General features: G+C 40.9%; 2 protein-coding genes, 1 long non-coding RNA gene and 1 other non-coding gene across 4 annotated transcripts in view; all 4 read right to left on the reverse strand.

Annotated features, from left to right (window-relative positions):
- Positions 1–1,359: 1,359 nt before the first annotated feature.
- LOC115365230 (nucleolysin TIA-1-like) lies at positions 1,360–12,346 on the reverse strand. The gene is given in 14 exon segments (XM_030060125.1): positions 1,360–2,794; positions 4,380–4,531; positions 6,106–6,244; positions 7,099–7,183; positions 7,646–7,741; positions 7,841–7,949; positions 8,548–8,623; positions 9,129–9,177; positions 9,180–9,215; positions 9,790–9,844; positions 10,509–10,532; positions 10,534–10,608; positions 11,199–11,295; positions 12,096–12,346. Coding segments are annotated over 14 exon segments (1,164 nt in total). The 5' UTR covers positions 12,128–12,346; the 3' UTR covers positions 1,360–2,655.
- A 521-nt stretch (positions 12,347–12,867) lies between these two features.
- trnag-ccc (transfer RNA glycine (anticodon CCC)) lies at positions 12,868–12,938 on the reverse strand. The gene has a single exon. It is a non-coding gene; the product is annotated as a tRNA-Gly (tRNA).
- Positions 12,939–19,280: 6,342 nt separating this feature from the next.
- LOC115365099 (uncharacterized) lies at positions 19,281–19,656 on the reverse strand. Its single transcript, XR_003928750.1, has 3 exons — positions 19,596–19,656; positions 19,419–19,498; positions 19,281–19,322 (listed from the first exon to the last, which is right to left on the reverse strand). It is a non-coding gene; the product is annotated as an uncharacterized LOC115365099 (long non-coding RNA).
- A 197-nt stretch (positions 19,657–19,853) lies between these two features.
- LOC115364671 (ubiquitin carboxyl-terminal hydrolase 29-like) overlaps positions 19,854–20,908 on the reverse strand; it is a 1,382-nt gene continuing 327 nt past the window's right edge. Inside the window, exons 2-4 of the mRNA XM_030059207.1 lie at positions 20,340–20,477; positions 20,082–20,208; positions 19,854–19,991 (exon numbers count right to left, since the gene is read on the reverse strand). Coding sequence (XP_029915067.1) covers positions 19,854–19,991; positions 20,082–20,208; positions 20,340–20,477 — 403 coding nt within the window. The remainder of the gene's footprint in view (positions 19,992–20,081; positions 20,209–20,339; positions 20,478–20,908) is intronic.

The following is a 20,908-nucleotide window of genomic DNA, read 5'->3' on the forward strand; positions in this document are numbered from 1 at the left end:
CAGAGGTTTGGTGAGTGTCAGAGGGTTTCAAAGTGCTGCTGCTGGATGAGCTCAGGCGGAGGGACTTGGCCATGGCTCCGGGTTTGGTGAACTGATGCTCCTGGAGAGAGAGTTAGGCACCAGTTTAAGGCTCGCTGTATTTAAGATTAAGAAACCTGGGACTGTACATGCTCTAACCCTTCTCGCTTTTCTGTGCTGATGCTGTACAGAAAATGGGATAATAAGGATTGCATGTAATTGTAACTGAAGGCTCCTATCAAATGATGGACTGTATGTACATATGAGCCAGTTTATAAGTTTTTGTTTTTTACAGTGGTTATCATTTGTATAAACAGGTTTTATTGTGTTTTAGTGTGTGTAATCAAATTTCATGTATGGGACATTACATTTTGAATTTAAACTTAATTATTTTTCAGTTACTTGCAAACAGGGTAATCCTATTTTTCAAAAAGCCCCCATGGGTATGCTTAACCCAAGATGAAACAATTTCAAGTCCCTACAGATGTCTGATAAATTAACCCCGTCAGAACTTGTTGCATTTTTCTGTTTTTTCAAGGTTCTCACAGATTTTCCATTACCATTGCCCTTCATTCTTCTCCTGTTGCCTTAGTGTTTTGGCTGCATTTTGAAGATTTTGGCTGCAGTTCAACTTGGCTCAGGGTTCTTTACGACACAAATAGTACAATATGAGAAATGACAGTGGGCTTACAAAATGTGTAAACACTTTCTCGTGTTATCTTCCGTTACCAGATGTTTTGTGAAGTTAGCAAACATTGTAAGGTAGATATTCAACTTCAGTGTTTTCCCAGACTTTGCAGACATGTGCAGGAGCTGAACTTACCTGAACTCATATTCACCTTTGGTGGTTGAAACATCTGGCAAAGTGCAAGGACAGTGGTACATTACATAGCATTTTTATTTTTCAATTCCTATACTCTTAAAGGTTAAATTCTTGGCTCAGGCTGAGTCCATAGCTGAAGACCGTTCCTCAGCAACAAATATCACCATGTATAAAATAACAGCGAGCCAAAGACTGCATAAAATATTCTTTCTCATTAAGACTGAACAATTAAAGTTTCTACTTTCTGCTCTATAACTTCGATCAAATAATAAAACACAATTCTCAGCCAGACTCTGACTGGTATGCAACTTAAAGACCCTTCCTCAAAAACTGCAGTTTTATTAATTAAACACTAATTTTTTACCCTCTATATAGCATTTCAAAATGCTTGAATTTTGGGGTGTGATCTATCATCATTTCCTTAAAGTGACAATGACATTCTGGGACTGTTCTATCATCGGGTGTGTCCTAGATTAACCCCAATCCCATCCCCTGTCTGAAAATAAAAACAACAACAGTGTGGTTTATGCGCATCAGCATTTTAATTGGACAAAGCAAGAAAACATTGATTACAGTAGCAGAGTCATTATCAATTCTCAGGGCTAACACCTTTCTAAACAAAAGGGTCTGAAAATGTCCGTAGGCACTGCCTAATTAAAAGAGTGATCATGTCAGCTAAAAGAAACCAGCTCTATAAGGCAACAATTATGTAGGCCTCCCCATTACTCTGGCAAAAAGGGCAACAGTGTAAAGTTTGAATCCACTCAGGTCTGTGATACAAAATACTGGCGTTTCAATATATATTTAAAAAAAAAAAAAAAAAACCATCAGAAGTGTCATACATGTTCACCCTTTAACATCTGGAACTGTGTTAACTTTTAAGTTTGCACTGCATGGCAATGCTGTCTTGTCCCTGCATGGAAGAATCACGTGTTGCACTGTGCCAGTGTCACATTTGATAGTGCCACTCTGCTACGTACAATGTTGGAGTTAACTGTTGAGTTATCAAAACAAAAAAAAAAAAATAAAGAAAGCAAGCACCCACAGTTAACAGTAGCATTTTACTTACATTGTTTCAAATGAATGCATGGTTATTTACACGTGGAGAAAAGATTTGAGGCTGTCCGAAAGATGTGAAGGAGAAATGGAATGCAAAAAGAAAAACACTCTTGGTAATCAAATTCGTCCAAGTACAAGAGAGGAAAAACTGTGCAATATTTATCTGCCCTTACAGAGAAACAGCAGTGGCAACAATCCCTGCAATTGGTTTTAATCCAAGAGAAAATGAGAAAAAATTAAACTGATTTCCATTCCTCAAACAATAACTAAGATTCATAACTTAGCACATGATTCAGACTGAAACAGTTTCTCATCTTTAAAAAACGACAACCCCTCGTTGAGTGTCCAAGAGGGGAGATGTGAAAATGGAAGCTATTTGAGTCAAATGTAAACCAAAAAAAAAAAAAAAAAAAAAAAAAAAAAAGCGCAAATCCAAAAGTTTCTCCTTTACAGTTTTATATTCATTTACAGTTAACTTAAAAATGGTAAGAGCACTGGTTCGTGGCCAGTCTTGCCTACCACAAAGGGTGTAAATACCTGTGTGGGTCAAATTGCTCCTCCCTGGCTCCCCTTACCTCAACCCCCCATGAAATCCCATTTACATCTTCTATCGATGTCAACCTCCCCATTAGGTTCCACGTCCCAGTAAAAGTCTTAGTCCTGCCGCAAATGGAGGCGGTGTTACACAGCCCCGCGGGGCACCTTACAGCCATTAAAAGGCTGACGGTTGACAAATCTCCCACCCCACCCCCTTATCAGTGTGTGGGGTATCCTGCGGCTCCCATACCGGGCTGGTTGGCTAGCATACTCCCATTCAATCCCTGCGTAGGCTCCATAACCCCACCGTTACTGATGGCGCTCACGCCAGTCCACCCAGCACTGGCCGGTAAGTGACTGCAAAATCGAGGGAAAGAGAGAGAGAGAGAGACAGAAAGACAAAATGCCAGCAGGTTAGAAGAGACAAGGCGACAGGGAGCCAGGGGGAGGGCACATATTAGAGCTACTAGACTCTGGACAGGCTAGAATGAGAATCAGAAGGCAAACAGAGTTATCAGAGATTGTGAGGATAAGGCAGGCTAGGTGAAAATGAAGCTAGCAAAAAAAAAAAAAAAAAAAAAAAAAAAAAAAACAGGCTTGGTGAAAAAAGTGGAGGGCATTTTGGAAGGGCCAAAGGGAAATGTAATTTGACTAAACATGAGTCAGCAAGCAGACAAAGAGCATACAGGCTAAGCAGAGTGACCTCTATAATCCATTCTACCACCCTCCCAACTGCTGAACATACAACAGCGTTCATAGTCAAGCCTAAATAAGATAAGCTACATTATATAGTGCAACAATGTAGGTTATCTTAATTCCTCGTACAACGTTTCTGCATTTGGCCACAAAATTCACATAAAGTAATCTGTGTTTTACCAGTATTTATGTGAAAAAGTGAAGATGGACAGCTTATACAGGATAGAGTTTCTCTTCAGATTTCAAGTCAAAAGAGGCCTGGCCTCTCTTCTCTTAGGCATAACGCATTTACAGGAGACAATCAAAACACACTATCACTGCTTTTAATTACATTTACCTTACACCTTCGTACATAACCTAGTTCTACAGCCGTGTCACCAGGAATTTTGCACTGTCAATATATGGCCTTTCATTTATTTTGTTTAAGGCGCACAAAAACTCATTGCACATACACTGTCCTAAACAAAAATAAAATCTGAAAAACAGTCTACAAATGATATTTCACATGGCTACCAACATTCACAGAGCAAATTTTCAGGTAATGTTGTAAAAACAAAATCAAAATGGTAAATTATTTGATGTAAAAAGCTATGACATGAATGTGGACACAGAAAATGAAGACAGTCCTTGTATACAACAGAGAATCTTAAACCTGGGGAAGCCGTTCTCCATCAACAAACTGTGTCTCAATAAAAACTGACAACTTAAATTTTTTGTTCTGAAATGAGACATATCCATCATTTGACACACAAAAAAGATACATCTTATTGTAACATCAGAAATTACTTTGTAAAAACCATTTGGAGGTTAAAAAAAAAAAAAAAAAAAAAAAAAAAAACAACAACAACAAATTATCAGCTAATTTAAGCCTGTTTCTTACCAAATGTGACGTTTTGGAATTGTGTACTTTTTAACTACTGAATGCCTAAAATTCAGTGACAAAAATGGACATTTGCCATTTTGGAATGGAACCTTCAAATATCTGATTCTTTACCAGTGAGGGGGAAACACAGTGATAAAGTAAAAATTATTATTTTTTGTGTGCTTTTGTGTCAGTCTTCACAAGCTGAACATGGTGAAGGGCTCACAAGCGGGCAAGAGGTGGGGGTTAGTGGGGGGGGTGTTCATGGCTCCCTCCTGTGGCCAGAGCTGGCACTCCCTTCCCCGGTCTTGGAGGGGGGACCCTGGGCGGTGCTGGATGAGTAGGAGGCGGAGGAAGGGAGGCCTTGCGCACCGTGCTACTTACTTGAAGCCCTGCTGATTCCAGGCCTGGCCGTAGACGCCATAGGTGGGGACCTGCCAGCCGTTGGGGACATACTGGCCAATCTGGGGCCCATTGCCGTACCACTGACCCCACTGGCCGTAGGGCTGGGCCGCAGCAAAGCCCATCTTGTTCTGCTGGATGCGAGAACAGAGCACAAGTTTATAGTCAACTGTGTATGACTGAGGGGAGACTCATTGTGTTCAGTTATACCCTCCCCTTTGTCCTTACGTGGGTGAATTAGTTAGAAATCTACAAGATAATGTGACTTTCAGGGTTGAACGACTGTTCAAAACCCATTCCACATGTTGGAGCCCAAGCAGGAAGCTAAGTTACATTAATTGATGTGGCCCAAAATTCAGACATTCAATCCTTAAATAACAAATAAATTCCACCCATAAATTCAATAAATTACCAACTTCATTTCCCAACTCTGATCAACACAAAGACATCTCAGTCAAAAACATTGGATAAGTGCTCACTTATGTGAGCCATTATGGAAGTTCAGCAGCAGCCCGGCCTTCTATTTCTTTTAATCACAAAAAACAACTGGCCTGTATTCGGGGCCTGCCTCATATATAGCTGAAAATTAAGGATATGAAAACATCTCTCTGAAAGCGCCCTGAGTCTATTTTTTTCTCATTCTCTCTGTATCCATTTCATTTTATTACACACAACAGACAAACAATCTGGTAGCACGTAACTGCTGTGTCACACGTGCCCCTGCCTGCAGCACAGAGCCCGACCAGATCTCACCGGTTGGACTAAATGTAGAATTTGAGCTGCACAGAGTTTGGTTAGAGAACTATACACTTCAGAATGATTTTGTCTCAGGGGAGAGAACGGGACATGATGGTGGGAGAAGATGGCCCTGTTCTCTAGTTTGATATCAAGCGGTGATTAAACAGCCTGACGCACCACAACAGTGTTGGCTATTGTCTTCCTGCAAGGCATCTTGTACCTCAAAGTTGAAAGGACTTGTAGATGTTTATTAGGATGGTTTTTGATTTTTAAAGGCTTCATTTACAATTTTTTACTACAAGTTTAATGTTTGAGTGTTGTGTAAATGCCAACATGCTCCAACCCCTAATCCAAATAATAGCTGATTACCTGCCAAAGTGGCTGGTAGATCAACTCCCACAAGCCAACATTCCCCAGCATTTGGCAGCTGGTTGGTATTATTTTTCATCCTTGTTCAAGAATAAAAACCTGAAGGTTGTCCTGAAAGTTGAATTGGGGCTAGAGAAGATACTGATGGGGAATGGAAAGCATCCAGTCACTGAAAACAATGGCTATTGTCTTCAAAGGGAGGAAGGTGAAAAAGACACAAAAACCTCCTGTGTAAAACCAACAAGCCAAACTGCCCAAACAGAAGTAGCAGATGTTCGGCTCCAAATGACATCTTTTTTTTCTTCTTCTTCACATAAATCCCCTGAAAATGCATAAACGTCATTCAGGAAGCGCTCTCTTCTGTATGAAATTGTGAAATTCTCCAACAGCACCAGGAATTTTCATTACTGTTGACTACTTTGACAGCCATCTGCCCATGTATTTCAACAGGTACAACATGATTTTGGCACGTTTTGCATTAGGGGTTCAATGCCAGGGGGGGGTGTCCCGATGCTGCAGGTGGATACACTTATTTAACCCTACAAGTAGAGATGTGGTTGAAGCAGACAGCGACTGTTAACTGAAGAGTGTCTGTTTTTACCTGCGGCATGGGCATCTGCTGCATGGGGTTCATCATGTCTGGCGTCTCCTTGCCCCAGTAACATTTGACTATGTGGCCCTCTAGTGAGGTGCCATTCACTGACACAATGGCATGAGCTGCTGACTCATGGGAGTTAAACCTGGACACAGATAGAGGGAGAGACTGAGGAAACGTTTAGGTACATGAGCCTTATTTCCTTTATATTCCTTCAGCAATAATGACCTCCCCGTTGCTGGAAATGCACTCTGACTCTAAAAAACTGCAACAAGGCAACAATTCATTGTGTGGGCTAACTGATAAAGGTTTTAAAAATGAATATTAAATATATAATGTAAGCATCCAAATATCATTTTTAAACTACAGACACTAAACTGATGCTGGTAGTAAGCCTGGCAGCACAATGTCCCAAAAGCATATTACATTCTCAAAATAAACACATTTTGAATGTGTAGTATGAAAATGCACTCTACTCAAAAATGTCAAGAAGCATACTTGATTTTAACTACTATCCCGTAATGCAGCAAGTAGCAGAGGGGAGGAGCTACTCAAAGCTCAAAAATGTAAAATAAAAACACAATTGACTATGTTCTACAGGGGCAATGGTAACAAGAGAAGTTCAGAAAAATCAAAAATTAGGTTGAGATACATGTTGTATTTGCTACTTTTTTTTTTTTTTTTAGATGCTTTGCATAATGCCCAGTTAGTTACATAAAAGTGCAGTGCATTGAATTAATAAACTAATTGCCAAAACAGTACACTATGATGGCCAGTGCCCAGTAAATACTGTTTACTATTAGCATGCAGTACATTTTTGGGACAGGATGTAGCTTTTGTACCTAAATGACCCCTGCTACCAGAAACCAAATACTTTTTGATAAAATTTACACAGAGCATGTCATTAAAAAATAAATAAAATAACAACACATTCTACTTTGGTTTGGGGAAAAAAGGTTTGACAGGCAATAATGAATCAGCCAGAACTCATGTTCATACCTCACGAAAGAGTAGCCTTTGTCTGGGAAAACTCTGATTTCCATGATTTGTCCAAACGGGGAGAAGGTCTGTCTCATCAGTTGTTCTGGAGGCCACATGAAAAAGGGAACATTAGACATCCTTATGTTTCCATGCGGGTAGGTGTGTCATTACAAAAAAAAAAAAAAATACAGAGCTGGATCACTTAGAGGCTTAAATCTAAGGCCACTATCTATTTCACTATTACTGGCCACAAGTGTTTGGAGTGGCCTGCCTGAGGAAACCAAATTAGAGAAATCAGTAATTTCTTGGGAACCGCTCCTTAAATGAAACTTATATATATTTACTTTGAATGAAATTAATTATGTCTGACTGCTGTATTTTTTGGAATCTTTGTTAATGATAAGTTAAAGTGTTCATTGTTTTTTATTTGTTCCCCCTGGGGATCAATAAAGTATTCTGATTCTGATTTGTAAACACTTATGAAATGACAAATATTTCAATAATGAACATTATAAATCAGTGTCAGTGTTGATAGTAGCAGCAGCAGTGGTAGTAGTGTCCTGACCTGTCAGTCCTGTGCTGACTCCACCACAGTACACGGTGCAGTTACTGGGGCTGGACTGGTTCACTACTTCATCAAAGGATAGGTGCTTGGAGTTATCTGACAAAAAACAAATATGAACACACGGCACTTAACACATTAATCTAACCACTCGCAGAGCTGAAAATCCAGTATGAAAGTAGATGAATCTCCACACACTTTCATAGGTGGTCTTTGGGGCAGGGGGCTTTCTTGTGGCCCAGTTAGTTCGGATCTGTCTGCCTCCTAACCACTGACCCCCCATCTGCTGAATGGCGTTCTCTGCATCCTGCAACACAGCAAGAACTGGGTCATCCCATCATGCCACACATTAAATAATTCAGGACCTCCAATGACAAACCCCCAGACACTGAAATGTTTAGGTGCACATGAGTGACATTACAAAGCAAAGCATATAAAAATAATTAAAATGCCCATCACTACATCAAACATGTTACTTTCTTGTCTGGGGGGGCTTCTCACTGGCTGCAACCCAAATCTACCTCCGGGTATAAATAAAGTTACCTTACCTTACCTTCTTATTTTTTCTCGATAGAATGTCTATTTTTTTAGAGCATGTTTTACAAAAATGGTAGCGCAGCAGAATCCCACCAACAGCAGCAGCGCTGAAGGATGAAGGGGCATCGACAGTAACTGTGCAACATTGGAAGCATTTCTTGACTACACTGGGGCTGGGCTATACAGCAAAAAAAAAACTCTAGACTTCTCTTGCTTTTCACTGCCTACTGCTAACTGATGGAATCTTTGTGGGCATGATCATGAGTGTATGAGATTACAACACACCTCTCAGTTTCACGATTCGGACCGTTTTGCATTATTAAAATGAATTCGAATTAGCCGATTTACTGCCCAGTCCTACTACTCACCCACTTGTTGAAGAAAGACACAAAGCCATAGCCTTTAGATTTCCCTGTAGCCATATCTTTCACAACACGGGCATCCCTGTGGACAAATGTGTCGTTGGGAGCACATCAGAAACACGCACCACGACGGGATCACATCAACATGTAATCAATTTATAACAGCACTTCAATGATTCAGGATGTGGAAGGATATAGTTTGTTTCCTTTGAACCCCATTAAACTGGATTTAAACGTCTTCTTAACGTGACAAAAGTAGATGTACTGAAGGGACCTAGCATAAAATTTGCTAGAAAAGTGAAATTAAAGGACAAAAAACAAATACTTAACATCTGAACACCTAGAATTATGTATGAACAATTCACATGAACTGTTTAACATTTTTGTCTAGCTGGACAATTATGCTGCTAAACAGGTAAGTGTTTTTTTTTTCTAGATTTTAAACAAAATATTGTGTTGGAGTTCCTTGCTGCTAAGTTCCCTGAACACACTGCTGCCTCCTCATCCTGACATCACATGCCAGCTTCATTTCCCAGTATCTGTCCTTCATTCATAATGTTTGTCATAAATATTAGCGTGATACTTACGATATCCTGCCAAATGGACCGAAGGCAGCTTTGACGTCTTCTGTGGTATTTCTGGGCTGAGGTCTCCGACAAAGACATGGAAGTGATCTGCAGAAAAACACAGTTAAGACGTGTTTGATGTGACACATATTCTACCCAAACAGGTTACTACACAGTTTCCATTACAAAATTCCTTACTTTTCCAAGACGCTGATTTCTGAACTGAATTTAAAATGTTGTCAGTGACTGTTACTTGTTGACAGACAATAGGACTGTGATCATAACTATAACACATAATAACAAAGATTATATCTCACAATAGCAGATAGTGTGGTGTGTGGACCGACAGTACACATACCACTACATTACCATGTGTAATGTATTCTCATAACAAGAGCAACAAATTTTTCCAAAACTTGTGATCTGTAATTTTCTCAAGTCCTAAAAATTACTATATTTACTGTACAGGATCCTGTAGCTTTATGATGGGATAGCCCAATGTCATGTGGTACTCATTTGTGTAGTATTTTAGCATTCAGTGAAACTCTATAGGAAGGCTCACCCTGAATTATGGCACAAGGAACAGTAACATTATATCCTGTGTATTCATAAATGTATGCAACTTTTCAAATCGGTGAAGGGATTCCGTCAAAAAATGCCAATGATAAGAAAATAGACTTACTACTTGTGTCTTTTTTCTGGCTGGTTGGCGTTGTGGCCCAGTTGACTTTGACCTCCTGTGAAGAGGGGCAGAGAGAGGACAGGCCAGGTGGGGTATGTTTACATCATTCACAGTACACACTACTGCCTTCAACTGGTGTGACGCTACAAAATAAAAAAAAATCTGCCTGTTACACATAATGGGAGCGTGCTGGGAAGGACCTCCATTATGGGTACTTGTTACTTAAACCTGACAATCTAACAAATCAAATAGGTTTCCCTATATTTTATTAAATTGTCCCTAATTAACTGTAAAGGCTAACATATTGTAGCGAAGGTAGGCTGCAACTGCAACCAGTTTAAGGATATAGACGAGTAATGAAACTCTGCACTGAATCTTGTTATTCTTAAAAATTCTTAAAACAAATGAAAAAACGCCAAAATGACATAATTTCACTTGTTTTGAAGATGCTGTTTTTGATGTGAACTGGATCACTCCTCTGATCTGAAGATCACGAAATTAGAGTTTAAGTTCTTGAACTATTTGATTGCATTAGAAAACAAAGATCTTTCCTCAATGGCAAATGTGATAATATTCGGTTCACTATTAAAATCATTTCTTGGCATGGGATTAGTTATAATATATAGTGTCTGTCTAATTTACTAAGGGGAACATCAAATAAAACTTTCACAACCCAAAGCCCACCCGTCCCCACTCACCCTGTAGATACGATAGCTTACCTTACCCATTATTTTCCGTCCGTTTCATGGCTGCCAATGAGGCAGCAGCATGCCTGTGTTCATAGAACTCGACAAAGCAGTATGGATCATTTCCAGCCGTCTGTCAACGGGAAAACAAGACTGATATTAAGTTCACAGCAAAGGTAACATCACTCCAGATGACAAGCGCCTGCCTGGAGTACAGAAGTATAGGAGTGTTGGGCCCAGTATTACGGACTGGGAGAAGAAAATCAGCATCCGTACATCTGTGGATTAACGTTTTCATCTGCAGTTGCACAAACATCAGTGATTAAATGTCTTCGCATTTGATTCCTAAGTTGGCCACAAAATGTTACCTTTACTGGGCAAATGATGACAAGCCAGTCTTAACACCCAAACCAAATTCCAACAAAAGAAGTGTTTCCACAGTACTGCTATTTTTAATCACAGGGCTATTGTAAAATATGGATAATTTAAAACTACTTATGGATGGTTGTGGGGGGGGGGGGGGGGGGGGGGGGGGGGGGGGGGGTTCTAATTTTATGTCAGTATCATCGGTCCACCTTACTAATCAAATATGCTCATACAAATACAGATCTCTCCCTCAGGCCAGTGCTGATGAGTTTAGTCAGTTCCTGTAGACCAAAAAAAAAAAAAAAAAAAAAAAAAAAAAAATCCACAGTATCTAACACCATTATGGATAACACTCACATCAACTATCATTTTACAGCTCTTGCAGGGTCCAATCTGTGTGAAAACCTGCAGAATGAGGGGCTCAGTGACATCCCTGGACAGGTTCCCCACATACCTGCAGACAAGGGGAAAGAGATGGAGGGATGAAGTCTTTGTGAAACAGGAAGTAGCATGCAAACAAAGGCTAGATAACCGAGCTAGCTACAACCTAACCTTCCAACTTGGACAAAAACAAGTCATTAAATCCACAAAAAAACAAAAACGACAGTAACTAAAATGTGAAAAGGAGCCGCCTACACTTTACACAGACAGATAAAGGGTGGTGAGCGTCTTATTAGAGCCGTCTCGGCCTGTCTCTCTGAGCGTTGACGTGGCTTGTCTGCCAGCTAGCTAACGACAACGCTAGCCGGTGGAGAAACGCATTCAAACGGGCCTCATGCTAAGCGGTTTGGCAAGCTAGCTAATAAAATGACATGTTCAATCCGCGAACGGTCTCATGGCTATCCACTAATAATTAAATAATGTCAAACTCTGTGGGTGTATTATTCGACAAATTTGTGTATTTTGAAACGAACAGCCCGTTAACTGCGTTTGCAGTTTAAGCTAACGCTCGCTATCGTTTCATTTTCAGATGAGCTCCGGTGCCGTCTATTTACACGGCTAAAACAGACATTACGGAACACGTACATGTCGAAAAACTACTATCTCCAAATTACATTTTGGAAGTCCGCTGTCGTTCATGTGCAATGGCAGCGTAGACACACTGTCGACATTTTGTTAAAGTAGCTACGTTTAATGGTTTTTGTTTGTTTCAACAGCGTGGAAATACTGCTAGCCTTTGGGTCGCGCGGTAGCTAACGTTAGTTACACGGAGCCCTCCAGCCTCAGGAGCTAGACGGGGCCGCTGCTACTCACAAGGTTTTGGGTTGATCGTCGTCCATCATCATGGTTCAGTGGTCGCGTCCTGAGAAGAGTTTAATCCCTTGACATACAAATAGCTTATGCTGAACTTGGGCGACCGCGAACGTAAAGGCTCTATCTAGTATTTTATTATGAACTGCTGCCCGAGTCCGCTCTCACACACACACACACCGCAGACAGCCTCAGTCTGATGCAAACAATGGGAAGTTGAAGATGGCGGAGGAGCGGCGTCAGCAGCGTCAACCTGCGCGCTGAAATGAAGCCAAAATCAAGCGCTCTCTCTCTCTCTCTCTCTCTCCAGCATACAAGCGCGTACATACATACATACACACACACACACACACACACACACACACACACACACACACACACAAAGATCTGCCGCCACATCTGCATGGCTTAAACTGCAAACATGTCGATTGAATACCCATAGTTATAACTGTGCTGAATAATAATTTGCATAAAATACACTCGCGTTTTGCCAATCAAGAGAAGTACAAACGAGAAAACAGCTGGACACATCTGGGAAACGCATGTGACCCAGCCGCGGAGACAGGAGACAACTAACTGAATAATTTAATAATATAATAATAATAATAAATATATATATATTTATTCATCGGGTTATATATCTAAAGATATCTAAATATATATTTTTATATTCAGCCGTAAAGGGAAATGCCTTTGCCTGGCTGAACTGGGTGAAAAAACAATTATATAAATGCCCATAATGCAGTGGGGGCCTTTTTCCGGACAAGAAAAGACGTGCGCCGCCCGGGAATCGAACCCGGGTCGCAAGAATGGGAATCTTGCATGATACCACTACACCAGCGGCGCCCTGACGACTGCGGGCACAGAAGGCTGTTTTAACCACATGACATACCGAAAGATAGATAATGAAGTGAGAGATAGAATGAACTGAATTATAACACGCTGGTAGTGCTGCTGCATATCTCAACACTGATTTAGCAAACTAAGATAATAATGTTGTATTTTTGTTGTTGTTCGGCAAAAGAAGTTTAACAATAAAATACAATTCGAGCCCCCTATGCCGTCAAGCACGCAAAGTTTCAAAAACTACAGCGGTAAAATATTGCTAGTCTGTACATGGCACTAACCTGATCGCGATTCTCATAATGTTTTGCCTAATGAAAATATCAAATCTAATTAATTTAATACTGGCCCACGTTTTAACAAGACAAATTATATGTTATTATTATGAGTGTGTATATTTGACTAACATGTCATACTAGGCATTTAGAGTTTCTTCTGTATACAGTGTCTGACTTACAAACGCAATGGAAGTGGATGGAGCTTAACTTACATAACTAATTTAGCTAATTCCTAAATCATACACGTCTTCAGTGTGAGACTGTGGATGTTTCATCAGCATTTAGAAATTTAAAAGCGGGTTCCACTGTACATAGTTGTATTATAAATACAGTGGGAGTGAATTAGGCTTCGTTGCCTTGCATATATTTTATAACTCATAAACTGTGCATGTCATCATTATGAGAATATGCACATTTGTCGTAAGAATTTTAAAGTTTGAATGGGCAGCAATCACACTTAATATGAGATTAGATTACTTAAAATGGATGTTTTTCTTTTCTTTTTTTAAAAATGTATTGCACACCTAAGACCTATAGTTGACGTCCCAGCCAGTGAAAGTGATCAGTTACACACTGCAAAATGTCTTTAAACGCAGTTTGCTCATCAGTTGTGAAAGAATTTTTCCAGAGTAGGAAGAAAAAAAAAACTGGTGACCTGGACAATTAATCTGCCTCTGGGATGAGATAATCCCACTTATTTCCAATACTAATCAGTTTGTTGCTAGATTTTACTTGAATCAGTGTCATTGTCTTGATCCCAGTGGCTTGATGTGCTTTATTCTTCTTTGTTTCAACATATCTATATTTATTCCCAGAAAAAGCCCTGAAAGTGCAGTAGGATTAATTTATCCCAGTGGCATTTTTTTACCTCGTTGAAATAAAACAAGATTTTAAGGCTGAATATGAGAATAGATGACTTGGGAAGATGGAGGCTTTTTAGCTGCAGCGTTGCTGTTGAAGAGACAAAAATTAATGTAACAATGGAACTAAATGGAAATGGATATCTGCTTCCCAGAAAACTTCCAGCTTGTGTTTACATCTGCTGACAGGACACGAGGAAGTCCTGCTGTGGATGAAATCAGCGGTGTGTATGCAGCCAATAGTGACTGTCAGATGTGTTTTAAAGCTGACATATTGGACTAAATTGCATTCTGTTTATATTACTGGCCTGTGTGGTTGTTTTTGTAGTTGTGGTTAATTATTTCAAGGTTAAAGTCCTTTGTCATGTGGTGTCTGTAATACTTGTCTTCACCCCACATTATGTTTGAATTTAATACATGATTGATGGCAATACTCTCCACATGCAGATCATTACTACAATACTACAATATACCTTGAAAGCTTCTTGGTCTTGACTGGGTGAGAAGTGCATTTTAATTGCAGCAGGCACAGCTCTATGAGCCCCCCCTTGAACTCTGTAGTCCTTAGTAATTGTGACACAAACATCAAAAATTTAATAGCTGAATGTTGTCACTGAACAAGTAAGGAAAACACAGGGAAAACAGGTTGACAGTGCAAAAGTAAGGGGTTTTATATTTATCCAGAAAATCTGACACATTGTATGGGTAACAAAACCAATGGAGGTGCAAAACTTTTCACAAAGAATTTCAGTAACCAATGGTCCAAAACATAAGTGAAGTCAACAAAACAAGAAGCTTAACAGAATGACAATGTAGAATGACAAGGGTAGGGAACATATGTAGTGTCTAGTAAAGTGAAATGGTCACAAAAAAGGAAAGGAAAAAATTACATAAGCAAGCAAAACTTAAATTCTAAAAATTCTACATATGAACATAAATCAACAGAAAAAATTTCTACATTAGGCCTACACAAAATGAACAATCTTCTACATCACAGAGCTAAATTTAAAAGGTGCAATGCCCATATGTATTATTTTCCCTAAAATAATTATATCAATGTATTGATGTTTTTTTCCTAATAAAACTCCAGTACACTATTTGTAATTTCACATTTATTGATTTATTTAATCAAAATAATCAAAATGCAATAAGTATGCCCAACATAATGTCATACACCCACTAACCAAATCAAATTCTGTTAGGCTCTTGCCAGCAGAGAAATCCTATCAGCAGAGAAATCTCCATTTAAAACCCCTACAAATACACAGCCTGTGTAAAGTCTGAAACTGACATATTTCCAGTTGTAAATTAGAGATAGTAGCCCACCGTTTTTGGCTGTAGGGAGAGTTAGGAAATTGTACTGTGTGACGCAGATACTGGCCATACATATAAAGCTGGATTTACAGTGTGTGTTATGATGAGCTAGTCGTTCCCAGTATTGTGCAGTTTTAGCAAGGCCCATCATGTGTGGAGCATCTGCTCCATCTCTCTCAGCTCTGAGTAGGCTGCTGCTGCTGGCTGAGGTCTGTGAGCAGCTCGTACGTCGCCTGCTGTCAGTGTCAGGGAGCTCTGCTGATCTGGAAACTCCCCTGGCTGTGTGGAGCAGGTGGAGGATGTGGAGCACCAGGAGGTCCAGGTCTAGCAAACCATTCTGACACTGCGTTTTTTTTTTTTAGCAGGCATCATGCAGAACCCAGGGGCTGATAGTTGTGTCATTCAGCAGATCTCAGCTCTACACCAGGAGACATTTGCTGGCTGGGGCAGACGGCTACTGATGAACCTGGATCCTACAGGGCTGCATGGGCCCCCTTCCCTGCAGGAAGATAGGAAGTGAAGATTCTGCTTTAACTCAGAACTCAGTTCGCTAGAAGGCTCAGGAAGGCAGATTCTTCTCATAATCACTGAGGTCAAAAGTCTTACCTGAGGACGTAAAACAGGATATAAGCCGTGTCCTGACGCTCTTCCAGGACCGTGGCCTCATCTGTTTTGAGGTATTGGCGTTGTTCAGTGTGAGCCAGTCTCTGCTGTTGCCTTCCATGTCACTGATGTAGTGACCTGCGAGACACAGAAAACGCAATGAAGAAGCATTTTTATTTTGTTGTGTGTACGCGTTCCAGATCATATTACTGTCTGATGTCTGTGGCATTAATTACCGGTCAATGGTCTCCCCCGAGTGAGATGATGCCATGAGAACCCCTTTCTTGCTGAAAAAGGGATACCTCCGCAGAGATCCAGAGGAACACGGCTCCAGGTAGAGCTTAGGAGAGACAGATGAACAAGAACTAATGAGAACAGTTGAGCATTGGTAGATGGACAGTGAAAACTACATATCTGCTGTTAAATCTACCCTCTTCAGCAACAGTGCCAGAGGTCAGCATGGTTGCATCTGTCCAAGGAACTGCTGGAATCCTAAAAAAGTGTATTTATATTTAGGCTAAAGCAATTTTGCAACAAGGAAGCACTTTCATTCACTTCAGACTAGCTACTAAGAGGAAGCCTTGGCTTTCTGACTGAAGAATGTTATCCTCTTGAGCACATGGACACAAAACAATTAAATAAAAGTGATGGGTGCTGATAGGTGGACAGCTGGCTTATTGGTCACCCGTGACACCCAGTAACATGTTTAGAGTGATTTCATGAGATGCATCAACCTTAATTGGTCTGCATCCTATTGTACCTGGCGCTTGCCTGTCTGGTTTCTCCTGTCTCTTTCTCCCCAGTGGAGAAAGACGAGTGGAGAAAGGTGGAGAGGCTCCTCTCTCGTTCTCCTCTGCCTCCTCCTGTCCGCGTGGCAGGAGTGCCATGAGGCGAGGAGTAAAAGAGGGCGAGATGCGGTGAGGAGATCTTCATCTGAGCGAAGACACAGGATGAGGCCGTGTGGCGCTCTCAACAAGAATCTGAAAGAGAGGACAACAGGACGTCTGACAGGTTGATATAATCTGCTTCAGCTCAGAGGCAGATTACACAGGAAAATGACATGCATACTAACACTAACATTTTCTGGACAAAAATCATCAACATTGTTTGTGTTAAAGTTGACACATGGCTTAAAAACAATAAATTGTCTTTACATGTAAATGAGACAGATTTCAGAGTTTTTTGTTCCAAGTGGAATCAAAATAACGTTGAACATGTTCGTATTAGAATAAACAGCTGGGATACTGACAGATTGAAATCCAAAGTCCTGGGGTTTCATAATGACGAATTTCTAAATTTTAATGGTCATATTAACAATTTAAATAAAAAGCTGTCCAAATATGTTACACTGTGCAATACTTTTCCTACTTGTCTTGTGAGAGCAAATATTTCATAAAATAAATTTATAGAGTAAAAACTAAAACTGAGGTTCAAAGACAGGATTGAATATAATCTTTAAGTTAAACCAGTTGTAAAGTTTGCTGCAACAGAATTTAATGGCACACTGTGATTTAATCTCATTTAAAAGTGGCTCCTTGATGGTGCAATCTGGCCTCAGTGTCTTACTCTCCTTTCTCAGAATGTGACTGGGAACATGGTAAAGCACTTTTAGTGGTCAGCAGACTCACCTCTGCTCCGGGGACATTTGCTCCTGTTGAGTCTGGGTCCTACAGGGATGCATGGTCTCCCTCCCCTGCTCCCCTGCAGGAAGATGGGACAGAAGACGCTTTAACTCAGAACTCAGTTTGCTAGAAGGCTCAGGGAGGCAGACTTCTCATAATCACTGAGGTCAAAAGTCTTACCCGAGGACATAAAACAGGATATAAGCCGTGTCCTGACGCTCTTTCAGGACCGTGGCCTCATCTGTTTTTGTCGTTCAGTGTGAGCCAGTCTCTGCTGTTGCCTTCCATGATGTCACTGATGTAGTGACCTGTGAGACACAGAAAACGCAATGAAGAAGCATTTTTATTTTGTTGTGTGTACGCGTTCCAGATCATATTACTGTCTGATGTCTGTGGCATTAATTACCGGTCAATGGTCTCCCCTGAGTGAGATGATGCCATGAGAACCCCTTTCTTGCTGAAAAAGGGATACCTCCGCAGAGATCCAGAGGAACACGGCTCCAGGTAGAGCTTAGGAGAGACAGATGAACAAGAACTAATGAGAACAGTTGAGCATTGGTAGATGGACAGTGAAAACTACATATCTGCTGTTAAATCTACCCTCTTCAGCAACAGTGCCAGAGGTCAGCATGGTTGCATCTGTCCCAGGAACTGCTGGAATCCTAAAAAAGTGTATTTATATTTAGGCTAAAGCAATTTGCAACAAGAAAGCACTTTGATTCACTTCAGACTAGCTACTAAGAGAAAGCCTTGGCTTTCTGACTGAAAAATGTTATCTTCTTGAACACATGGACATTAAACAATCAAATAAAAGTGATGGGTGCTGATAGGTGGACAGCTGGCTCAACATTTGCTCCTGTTGAGTCTGGGTCCTACAGGGATGCATGGTCCCCCTCCCCTGCTCCCCTGCAGGAAGATGGGACAGAAGACGCTTTAACTCAGAACTCAGTTTGCTAGAAGGCTCAGGGAGGCAGATTCTTCTCATAATCACTGAGGTCAAAAGTCTTACCCGAGGACGTAAAACAGGATATAAGCCGTGTCCTGACGCTCGTCCAGGACCGTGGCCTCATCTGTTTTTGAGGTATTGGCGTCGTTCAGTGTGAGCCAGTCTCTGCTGTCGCCTTCCATGATGTCAGATGTAGTGACCTGGAGACACAGAAAATGCAGTGAAGGGTGAGGCATTATGTGACATTTTTGTTGTATGTGTGACGTGTCCCAGATCCACATTTTTCTATGTGGCATTATTTACCACAGTCAATGCCCTCTCCAAGGTGAGACACGACTCCACACAGATGATAGTTGCTCTGAAAAAGAAAAATGGTAAATGTTGTAATAAGGTTCTTAAACCACTCCACTACACAGTACATATTCAACATGTTCTCTCTCTTTCCCTATTACTGTCTCACCACAGACGCTCCCAGCTGTGAGGTCTGTGTGTCTCCTGAACTCTCCAGCTCATCAACTGATGCTGACAAACACACCACAAAGCTTTGCTTAACTTTAAAATGTAGAAACAAAAGTTGGGTGTTTCCAGTAAGCTTAGCCATGCTTCAACAAGTTTAAAAGTGCACAATGTCTTTTACCTGTGTGTGAGACGGGCTCTTTGCTGGAAGATGTCAGAGACAGCACAGGAGGGATGGCGACTGCATCTCCCAGTCTTCTCATCTGCCCCCACTGTAGCAGAAACGCTTCATGTGAAGCACCAGCACTCTGGTGAAAGATGGAGAAAACCAAAAATGAGCAAAGCCTCAACACAGAAAGACAGAGAGTACTTGACAGCATCTTGGAGGCTGTGGGCAGACAGACCGGGGCAGAGTGAGGAAACTCCTCGTAACGGTGGCCTGGCGGCCAAGGCACTTCTCGCAGGTGCACTCCAGCTCTGATGCCTAAGAACAAACCAGTCACTACATTGCTATACACAGAAACCAAGTAAGAAACGTTGACCTCATGAATTTAAAGGGAAAAGATCCTCTGTAAACTGACCTCAAAGAAGAATCGGAGGCTGTCCTCCAGGAAGGGGGACAGGTTCAGGGAGAGGTTGTTGTGCTCCTCCTCCTGGAAGACCTTGTCTCCACAGCTGTAAAAACAAAAAAATTTAACAGTCAGACCACTGAAAACTTCTGTAATCATCAACAATAAGCAATGCAGTTTGTTTTTTAATGTTTTGTTCTGTGATTAATCAGATAAAACAGCATAAAACAGCAACATGCATATATGTATTGAATGCAGTTTGCTGTGAAGTTACCTGGCGCAGGTGCGAACGCACTGAAGTTTGAACTCAAACTTCGCCGTTGGACAAATGTAGCCTGGTGATGTGGCCATGGCCTCGCCTTCCATCTTCAGGCCCATGAAGAGGAGCATCAGGAACTCGTGAGCATCCTGTGAGAAATCAACGAGCCATTAAAATATGTTAAGCACACAAATGCTACACTAAACAATAAATCACAAATGCTAGGCTCATTTTAGTACCTGCTGAGAGCGATCGTGATACTCCTCATTATAAACAGCCAAGCTGCTCTTGATTAAGCGGAGGAGCTGCTTCTTGTCTTTAGAGGCACACTGACCCTGCCGTGTTTTGTACAGCTCTCCGATGTTCCTTCAGAAAAGGAAATGGAAGGAAATGAGTATTTACTACTTGCTGAAATCATGAAATAACATTCAGTAAAGCAGGGAGCTGCTCCTCCTTTTGGCCTGGTGTGTGGAGTGAAGATATCTCAGGTACTGCACCTCTGCAGCAGCAGACAGGTCTCTGCCTCGAGGCTCCAGAGGACCTCCTGTGTCATGATGTCACTGCAGAAGTCTGGGACACTGTAAAGACCCTGCAGGGTGGCGTTCATGAAGCAGGTGTTCCCAATGTTTGGAAACCTGCAAGGAAATTTATATTAGTACAACACAACAACAACAACAACAACAACAACAACAGCAACTCAGTAATGTGTTCTGTAACCCAACCTGCTTCAATACAATACAAGATTTCACTGTCTTTTTAAGTCAGTAATTTTTCCTACATTTTAAATCAAATCCACTACAGAATGTCAATTTTTGTAGCTCTCTATAAGCGTCAGGAGAACTGCACTTTGACAGTCACAACATTCACAGTGAACAGTCAGCCAACAAAAAAACAGAAGATGAATCTGGCTGTACTTCATTTGTGCACTTCAATTTGTAATTTAAAATCTCCTTCTATACTATTCTAATTTCAAACTCTCATCCTTTTAGAGCTGCTTAGGAGAGATCAGATTTAACAATGTTCATGTAGTAGTACATTTTAAATGAACTGCTTTTTTAGAAGCTCA

Source organism: Myripristis murdjan, chromosome 9 (assembly GCF_902150065.1).
Source record: "Myripristis murdjan chromosome 9, fMyrMur1.1, whole genome shotgun sequence".
Classification (NCBI taxonomy): domain Eukaryota; kingdom Metazoa; phylum Chordata; class Actinopteri; order Holocentriformes; family Holocentridae; genus Myripristis; species Myripristis murdjan.